The sequence below is a fragment of the Capricornis sumatraensis genome, chromosome 9, assembly GCF_032405125.1.
Source record: "Capricornis sumatraensis isolate serow.1 chromosome 9, serow.2, whole genome shotgun sequence".
Classification (NCBI taxonomy): Eukaryota; Metazoa; Chordata; class Mammalia; order Artiodactyla; family Bovidae; genus Capricornis; species Capricornis sumatraensis.
The window spans coordinates 40,206,538-40,216,472 of NC_091077.1; the positions used below are offsets into that span (position 1 = coordinate 40,206,538).

General features: G+C 42.4%; 1 protein-coding gene across 2 annotated transcripts; it reads right to left on the reverse strand.

The window, feature by feature from the left end:
* Positions 1-4,857: 4,857 nt before the first annotated feature.
* Positions 4,858-9,935, reverse strand: TRIM52 (tripartite motif containing 52). 2 transcript variants are annotated; one of them, XM_068979492.1, is made up of 2 exons: positions 9,085-9,935; positions 4,858-5,998 (listed from the first exon to the last, which is right to left on the reverse strand). In XM_068979492.1, exons 1-2 carry the CDS (start codon positions 9,874-9,876, stop codon positions 5,930-5,932), a joined length of 861 nt encoding a protein of 286 aa, XP_068835593.1. In that variant the 5' UTR covers positions 9,877-9,935; the 3' UTR covers positions 4,858-5,929. The 2 variants fall into 2 exon arrangements, with proteins under 2 accessions (XP_068835593.1, XP_068835594.1); XM_068979493.1 differs by lacking the exon at positions 4,858-5,998 and adding an exon at positions 6,553-6,573.

Here is a 9,935-nt window from a genome sequence, read left to right on the forward strand (position 1 = left end):
CCATACAGAATATGCATTGTTCTGTCTGGAAGGCCCACCATGTCTTATCACCACCGCCTCCCCCCACCTTAGTTAAATCTAAGCTTCCTTCAAGTCTCAGCTCAAGTTGCCACATCTGGGAGGCCCTCTGTGACCCTCAGGTGTATGTCAGGCTCCTTTATTTAATGCTGTCCTACTAGTGGTGCCGTGTGTGTTGGGTCTCTTAAATTCTGCCAGCCTCTCCTGTGAGTGCCCTAAGGATAGGGATTAGGCTGTTTCTGCTCACATTTTGCATTCCCAGCACCAGGTAGAGGGTTTCCCATGTGGAAGACTCTAACTTTGGTGGTCAGCCTCACAGGCTGAGGAGTTAGGAACCAGTAGTTAAAGGCAGGACATTCTAGGCAGAGGGATCAGCTTGGGGAGGAAATGTGCAAACTTGTGCATTGTGTGCATGCACAAGTTTGAGCATGATTATTTTAAGAGAGAAGGCAGAGTGAAATCCAAGATGGGCAGTTCAGCCTAGTGCTTTTGTCCTGAAGCCCAGGACAGTCTCTTAAAGATTATCTCATCCCTCTCCTGCCTACCCTTGATCTTACTGAAAGGCATTTGTTGTCAAAGTGGAAGCTAGGTTGGAGGAGTAGGACTAGAAAACAGAAAGAATTCAGAAGCTGAACCAGAGGGTCTCCTGGAGGATCATAAGACTCTTACAAAGGAATAGATCTACCAAAGGTCTTATGAGTAAGGGGTTGAACATCTCTTCCAGTCCATCTCTACCCTGCTTCCTCCATTCCAGGGTCTAGAATCAGGTTCAGTATACAGAAGCTATGTAATGATTGAGGCCTAAAGAGTTAAGTTCAAAAGGCTGAAGACAGGGAAATAAGAGACTATAATTATAGGTCCTGTTCCATTCTTCCTAGTCAGAGGCAGGGATGTGGCATTAAATCAATGCTGGGAATAGATCTTAAAAAGAAATCACATGCCATTTTTTAATCTCTTGAAAGGTCCCTTGTCCGTCTTAGGCAGAAATCTGAGGTCTAACAGTCTCCCAGAAAGCTGCTAACATATCCTGTGGGTCTTCCCTGAGATGGACTGGCATTCCCCAGGCTCTGGGTGCTTTAGCACAGTGGTCCCCAATCTTTTTGGCACCAGAGAACATTTCATGGAAGACAGTTTTTCCATGGGTGGGGGCAGGGTGGGGAGGTGGTTTTGGTTTCTCTCATCACTTACCTCCTACTATGTGCCCCTGTTTGGGACCCCTGCTTTACCAGATGTGCAGAGCCACAGGCTATGAAAGTGGGCACGATCTGGGCAAGTGGCTATATTCCAGGCAAAACTATAAGAAATGCCAGCAAAAGGCAAACTTCTTTGCTTTGTTAAAGGATTTAAAATAGCACTTGGTGGTAGGGAGAAACAAAATGTGACCCAGGGTGCTTGTTCTCAGCTTTTTACCAGGAAGAGAATTTCATATGAACCAGGGTCAGGAGATGGTGCTGAAATGGAAACTTGAGGCTAACTAGCTTACTACAAGATATGAGGGCTAAGAAGCAGACAGCCCTCAGCCCATGTAACCTTTCCCTGTTCTCACTTGGGTTAAATAGCCAGAACCTGCTGAGAAATTCCATCCTTTGCTATAGAGGGAGAGAAGGGATTTTACACACCTAGGAAATGGTAGTCAAAAAAAGGGTGTGACTTCCAGGGATCCTCTTGCAGACCACCTGGATCCTCCTTTATCTTTCCCTGCTTGATGCCAAGTGGAACTGTTGACCAGAAGGCCCTGACCAACTCTGGATCTGAATCTGTTAGGATGGGGGAAAAGGCAAGGAAGGTCTCAGCCTGAATGCAGCTAGGAGGAATAAGCCTCCTTGTTCTTTAAGGCTATTTCTAATTTAAATCCCTAAGGTATCCATTTTCCCCCTTCTTTGGAAGCAGAAGAGTTGGGGAGAAGAGTAGCAGGTCTCCTGATAACAGGAGCCTTGTGGCATCTCCACCTATACTTCCCACATGCACAGGTGAGCTGTTGCCCCAAAAGGGCTCTGATTTGTGGGCAGACACTATCACTAAAAAGTTAAACCAAATAAAAGCTTATTTATACTTAAACTTGTCCTATTTTGAGGTTGTAGCCCCAGCTCTTTTGGGAAAGTGGGTAAAGTTTTTAGCTACTTTCCATTAGAATTCTCCTCTGTCACATCTCCCACATGTGATCTATATGGATCACAAGTGTAACTGGCTCAAGGCTATTTTGGTCAGATTTTAAACAAACAAGCCACCATTTCTCCTTTTATACCTAAAAATATAACCTTACAGCCTCTCTCCTGATTGAGAAAACTGTCTTTTCCCTTTTCATCTTCCCTTTGGACTTTACTGCTCTTGAGAGTCCTGCTGCTGCTGCTGCTAAGTCGCTTCAGTCCTGTCCGACTCTGTGCGACCCCATAGGCGGCAGCCCACCAGGCTCCCTGTCCCTGGGATTCTCCAGGGAAGAACACTGGAGTGGGTTGCCATTTCCTCCTCCAATGCATGAAAGTGAAAAGTGAAAGTGAAGTCGCTCAGTCGTGTCCGATCCTCAGCAACTGCAGTCTTCCAGGCTCCTCCGTCCATGGGATTTTCCAGGCAAGAGTACTGGAGTGGGGTGCCATTGCCTTCTCCGCTTGAGAGTCCTAGGAAGGATCAAAATTCAACCTGTTTTTGTATAGAACTATATAGTCCAACATGATTTGATTCCCTTGTAGCTCATTAGTAAAGAATCTGTCTGCAGTGCAGGAGACCTGGGTTCAGTTCCTAGGTCAGGAAGATCCCCTGGAGAAGGAAATAGCAACCCACTTCAGTATTCTTACCTGGAGAATCCCATGGACAGAGGAGCCTGGCAGGCTACAGTCCATGGGGCCACAAGAGTTGGACATGACTTAGCGACTAAACCACCACCAGCCATATGTTACTATTTAAAATAAATGAGTTGCACTAATCATGTTGCAAGAGCTCAGAAGTCCCATGTAGTCAGTGGTACCTCTACCATATTGCACAGCACAGATTTAGAACACTTCCATCATTGCAGAAAGACCTTAGAGCTGGTATAGAGGGCTACTGTCCCCGTCTCCTCTTTGTAACCCAAATTTATTGGTCAATAACTATCTGTGATAATTTCACTGTTATAGGATAGCTTCCAAAGGGGGTCAGGGATAAGGGGTGGGAAGCAGCATAGAATCTCTAGGTCCTATAAAGGCTTCAGGAGGCATGGCACAGGGACCAGAGGTTGATGGCCAATGGCAGAGGAGCCTTAAGTTTTAAAGAAGTGCTTTAAGGGCTGATGGATCAGTTCAGGGCTACTCCCACTCTGACAGGAACAGAGGCTCTGGTCTTAGTTCTGAATTCTTAAATATTGCCATATGGCTCTGCTGAAACTAAGGAATAGCTTAAGTGAATGCCTTTTATTATTCATCGTTTCTAGATCTTATTTCATATACTGCTTTATCTTAGTCCTTGATGGCAGTGATATAGGCAACTCAGTTTAAAAAAAGGCCTGTTGACCCTGTTACCTGTATGCCAAGAACTGGGAGAAGTAGGGGTCTTAGTTAATCCACTGATGCTATGACTGCATTTAATAAAATTCCAGCTGGGTGAGGCTATTCCCCGAACACTTTTAAACCCCTCTGCCAGGTACTGACTATACGGCCTAAGTGAGGCTAGTAATGGCAGGTCTGCAGATAGGACTAGATTTTCCAAGACTAAAGCAGTGGTTTTTAAGCAGGGATACTTTTGTACCACTCCCTCCAAGACATCTGTCAATGTCTGAGACATTTGTGGTTGTCACAACTGGTGGAGGAGTGCTACATACATCTAGTAGGTGGAATCCATAGATGCTGCTGCTGCTGCTGTCGCTTCAGTCGTGTCTGACTTTGTGCGACCCCATAGACGGCAGCCCACCAGGCTCCCCCGTCCCTGGGATTCTCCAGGCAAAAACACGAGTGGGTTGCCATTTCCTTCTCCAATGCATGAAAGTGAAAAGTGAAAGTGAAGTCGCTCAGTCGTGTCCTACTCTTTGCAACCCCAGGGACTGCAGCTTACCAGGCTCCTCCATCCATAGCATTTTCCAGGCAAGAGTACTGGAGTGGGGTGCCATTGCCTTCTACTATATATGCTGCTAAGCATCCTCAAATGCATAGACTATCCCCCACCCTCCAAAGCAAAGAATTATCTCACTCAAAATGACAAGAGTGCTGAAGTTGAGAAAACCCTGGTCTAGAACACACCATGGATTAGTTTTCCGTGCCAAGACTAATCATGAGGTACAGGGTCAGAAGGATAGTAAGTAAGGCTAGCAAGTGTCTGATAAATTGGGAAAGAAAAAAATTAGGAGTCAGTGGAACAGTGGCCTCCATAAAGATGAAGGGCACGTATAACTGGAGTGTGTTTAACTGTACTAGAATGAGAGGTCATGGTACAATTGGAGTTCAGGATTTCAGGTGTGTAGCAAGTCTGTGTGAAGAAAAGGTCTAGGGTACAGCCACAGTAGAGAGGAGCAAGTTTAAACAGTCTGACTTGTGATACAGCAGTCAACAGCTGAACCTAGTAGGGAAGACATTCAATAAACAGATGAGCATCTGATGGATTTGGATATGTGTCAGTTTTTCTCAATGTTTTTGTAACCCACGTTTTGTAACCCCCTTTTTTCCATATATCTTAACACCTCACATTCTCCTTCCTTCAATGTTATTTAAAATTACAAAATTAAGTTTCATTACTAAAATTAATCAAAGCAATGGTAAATTTTGGAAGGCAAAAATTTATTCAAATGATATAATAACCACTGTTTAGCCTTTTCTTTCCTGGATGGTGTAGAAAATGCAACAAAACACAAGCTGCTTTGACAACACTCTTGTGGTGTTTTCTCCCACAGTTAGTTATATCAATTTAAAAAAAAAAGCTTTAAAGATATAAGGAGAAAAATGGAATAATGAAGGATTAAAATCTGAAAATTTCTAGTCAAAACAATCCAACTTTGAGTTCTACAAACTCCTGAAGTTCTTCCAGTGAGAACTGAACATTAAGTGTGAAACATGAGACATTCTTCCCAAAGCTACCACAGGTAGGTTTTAAGAGGTCAACAAAACATCACCCAAAATAGTTTTAGATTTTCCCTTTTTTTCCCCTGGAAATAACATTCACGAATCTGGTTCTTGAAAGATTAGCCAAGAAAATTGACATTTTTTGCATGAGTTTGCTATTTGTAGAGATTTTTGGCAAGTGCTTAAAGTGCTCATTTCATAACAAGCAGTGATGTTGGTGTCTGTTCCTTGACAATTCAGGGTCAACGTATTTTAAGCTTCAATGTGTTAAATTCTGCTTAACTTTTAAAGTACAGATTCTTTATCATTGGTGTCCCAAATTAGTTGTTCTGTCCATAAATTCAGGTGAACCAAGTTTTCTGATCAAGGAAACTCAATGCGTGACTCTGAACAGCATTCAGATTTTTGAAAACCAAGGCAAACTGGGATCAGATGGACTACTTTTCAAAACAGTTATGCTGACAGCAAGGCTTAAGATTTCCAGTAGATTATGGGCAGGCTGATGAAGTCAATGCTTGGTGGTGACTGCTACGGTACATCTCGCCACTTTTCTTCAATTTTTGAGAAAGACCCAGATCTAAAGCATGCCATTACTGTAGCACCACTAACATAAACTTCTCTAATTTTTTTCTTCCAACCAATTTCATTTCATACAACTTCAAAAATACTGTCTTTAGTGCTAGGCTTAGTGAAAATAGCACATCCAGAGTTTTTAAAGTCTTACTCTGAACAAAGCAAAGTACAGTTTTCTTCATCAGTAGATTAATCTCAACTAACAGCAAAGAAGGATGAGCTGATGTTTGTTTTTTGTGTTTTTTTAAAACCTGGTGTTTGATAGGCTCAGTCAGTGAATTCGGATGCAGAAGTTGATGAAGAAATTCTGAAATTCCTCAATTTCCTCTCAAAGTTATGGCAGCACTTGGAATGCAAGGTTTCACTAGTTTCTCCATTTTTTTCTCCTTTGCAATTAAAAGAGTTATTTAGTATTAGGCAGGCATTCGTGGCCTTTGAAGATTCTTATTAATATTCCAATACTGTCCAACCTTAAAACTGCAGAGAATTGTGCTTTGCAGAATACTTCACTGTTTTTAGTGGCATAACTTTTAACAGTGTTTGTCATGTGTCACTGCCCAACACTTTCAGGTAACTGAAGAAGCTGACCCTATCTTCTGCATCATTCATGAATACATACTTGATAAAAGCCTCAAAACTTTTTTTGGCTGCCACCTTTAGCTACCTCAAGGGAAACAACAGAAAAACAGGAGTACTGATGATGGAAGCCTCTGGTCCCTCTTGCAGAGCGATGAATGGTTTTACCGGCGGCAGCTGGGTGGCAGGGCAATACAGGCATCCAGTTATGCCTGAGCCTCAACAAGTGAAATCTTTGTTCATTTTCTTTTTATACACCCATCTGCTGGCTAAAACCTGACACCATTTAACGGTACCCTTGGTCAATCTAAACGATCTTACTTTCATAATCCTCTGATTCTAGCTTGAAGAGTCAAGACGAACTCTAACTCATGGGGTGAACAAAATGGAAGATGTAAATAAGTAAGTGTTTCAGAGCTAAAAAAGCCTCTTATATAAAATTAAACTTTTAAGGAATAACAGTATGAACGGTACCATATCTACAACAAACATCTCTGGGTATACAGTTTGTTATATACCTACCTCACTGATTATAGGCTTTACTCTGAATACTTCTTGGTCTGTCTTTGTATTCCCACCAGCCAAGGAGTTCTTTCCAATTTATTTCTTATATTATGAAAAATTAAATCTTTTTTAACATTACAATATTAAGTATGATTTCATAAACTATAACTTTCCTCATACCCGGAAATGCTGATATAATGTGTAAAGGGAGGGGGAGAGAATGCTTTCTTTTCTATTTCTGAAAATCACTAATGTGTTCCTTGAGTCTATGAGTAACAACTTCCTACTGTAGCCCCTAAAACTAAAAAAGCTTGATCACCTCCAAAGGAGGTTAAAATTTTGGTGAATTAATAGCTGACAAGAGAGAATTTAATGTAACCAGAACTGTGTGGTGGCTAACGTATAGCAAATTAAATAAACCATTATAGAAAAACAGTTCCATATGATGTTAACTATTACTGTGAGAACTTTGTATCATAAGGTTCTAAATCATGCTACTGTAAGATGCATGTTTACCAATAAAAAACCAAACTATAAACCATATAAAGAAGGCCTACACAATTATTACCTCTTCAGTGTAATTCCTGTATTTGTTAACACCATCAACCTAAGTTCTGGTATATGTTTGGAAAAAAAAAGTTTTATTTTCTTTTAAATAGTATATATTTTGAAAGGGATTATCTCCAATTTAACTTGATTGTGCTGTTTATACTTACAAGTGTGCTTTATAAGTAACTTCTGAGGTTTCAAATAAGTGTTAGCTGGCTTCCCAAGATAAAGAGATCACCTCTTTTTCTCTTGTCTAAACTAGCTTTCAATTAAAATATTGGTTTCAAAAATTCTTTTCAGGAAATCCTAGCAGAGGAATGAAAGGTTACCTCCTCTCCTTAGTGTTAGGTACTAAACCCCAGAAGTACAGGACATAGTTTCTTCTATAGGCAAACTTAATTATTACCCTGGGGGGAAAGCAGATACTGGGGTTTATCCTTAAATCATATTAATATGATGGAATTAGCAATGGTTTGTAATGAAGATTTGTGTCTTAACTGTGTACTTACCAACAGTTACTGTGAAATGGGGCGGGGGTGGGGTAGGGGGTGGTGAGGGATGATAATATATAATACCTGTAGGGCAGGGTTCTGTTTGTGTTTTGACTACAACCCAGAGTAAGCGATACGTTTTGTGGCCCAAGTATACACCTGTGTATGTATAATTTAAAAGTTTCATAAAACAATACTTACCCTTACTATGCTCCCATGCACTCAATATTTTCTCATTTCATTTAAAAATAATGCTGGGCATGACCCATTTAAGACCCACTAATTGGTCAAAACCCACGGTTTGAAAACCACTGCTGTAGAATATGAGAAAATACACTTTATATACTGTAAAGCACTACTGAGACATGAGCAACTGCTACTAAGACTGTTATGGACCTGAAGACAACCTTTCTCTCCTTTGGGTACTGCTAGGAGTCATTTAGGCTTTTTGACAATCTTCATGCTGTCACTGAGATAATTCTCTAATACTCAGATCAGAACTAGAAAGCAAGGTTTTAACCATATCAGAACCCATAAAAATTAGAGGAAACTATAGGAAAGCCAAAGAAACATCTGTTTAGTGCTTTATGGTTTATAAAATACTTTCATGTAAGATCTCTTTTAATCTTAACAAGCCTAGGAGAAAAGTAAAGCTAAGAGTTTGAGGCTTGCCCAAGATTAGACAGTAAGTTTTAGAGCAAGGTCATCTGATCCTAAATCCTTAACTTATTCCGCTATGATAAAGTAACAGGTAAGGAAAATGATCGGGGCAGGTTTATTCTGATGTTTATGTCCTTTGCCTTTCTCTCCAGGGGAAATGGGCCCCACTGAAGGCAGGAAAGTAACTCCAGACTTTACTAGGCAGGTATGTCCAGCTGCTCTTATTAGCAGGAACCACACCCTGGCTTTTTGGTCTACCAGTTAGTCCTCAGTTTTGACACTGCTTGTGCTGATGTCCTAAATGTCTAGTTATCTACAAGCACTATGGCTTTCCATTCCTGTGTATTAAGGGTCCTAGAGTCTTGGTCAGGTATAGACTCAGTACTTACATAAGAGGGAAATTAAGTCGGGGAATGGGGAGGAGTCTGTCACTTGTACCCCCTTACACTTGGGCAAATTGAAAGGGAGTAAGGCTAGTGATCAGCTCCTGATTACTGTCTCTAGTCTTTACTCAGTTTCCTCTGGGGAAGCCAGTCAGCCTCAGCCAATGTTTCTTTTCTCCACATATGTCCATCTCTCTTCACTCTGTGCCTCATCCCTCACAAAAAAAAGGGGCTCAGCTACAAAGTACCCAGCTGCCCTGGTTTTTCCTCCACTTCCTTCAAATCCCCACATTCTCCCATGCTGCTCACCTTGTACTCATGTACCGCTTCATCTAATGGCACCACACTATGCTGTTTGTGGCTCCTGGATTCTCGACATATCACACAGATGGCCTCTTTGTCCACCTCACAGTAGAGTTTCAGAGCTTCCTGGTGTTTGGAGCAGATGCCCTGATCATTCAACCGGCTCTCTCGATTAGGAGTGGGACACATCTGGCGAATTATCTGGACCATGTTCGCCAGTTGCAAGTTGGGACGAAAGCTACGACGCTTAAAGCTCTTTCGGCATTGGGGGCAAGTGAACTGCCGTGGAGGGGCTGGAGGCGGGGCTAGGTGAGTGTCAGGGTAGAGCTCTTCGTCGTCCTCGTCGTATTCTTCCAAAATCTCCTCCTCTTGCAGGTAGACGTTAATTCTCAGGTCATGTCTCAAGCCTCCCAGGTAGTAGTCCGTATCTTCCTCCTGGTCCCACACATAATCCATGCTGTCCCTTATGCCACCGTCACCGACCCAGGGTTCATCATCCTCTTGGTCCTGGAACAACTCGTCAGCATTCCCCTGGTATAAAACCTCCCGAATGGAGTTGCCCCATCCACCGATGGCCCCTACTGCCTCGTCGTCGTCCTCGTCCTCCTCCCATTCATCTTCCTCTTCCTCCCTGTCTTGCTCATCTTCCTTGCCCCACAGCTGGGTCACACACCCTCGGCAAAAGTTATGACCACAGCCGATGGACACGGGATCCTTGAAGTAATCTAGGCAGATGGCACACACGGCTTCCTCCTGAAGTGTCTGCAAGGGATTAGGAGTAGTGGCACTGCCAGCCATCTTAACGCGCTGCCGGTTGGTGTGGATGCGTCAGTTCAGAGCCGAGGAGCAGGGGAAGC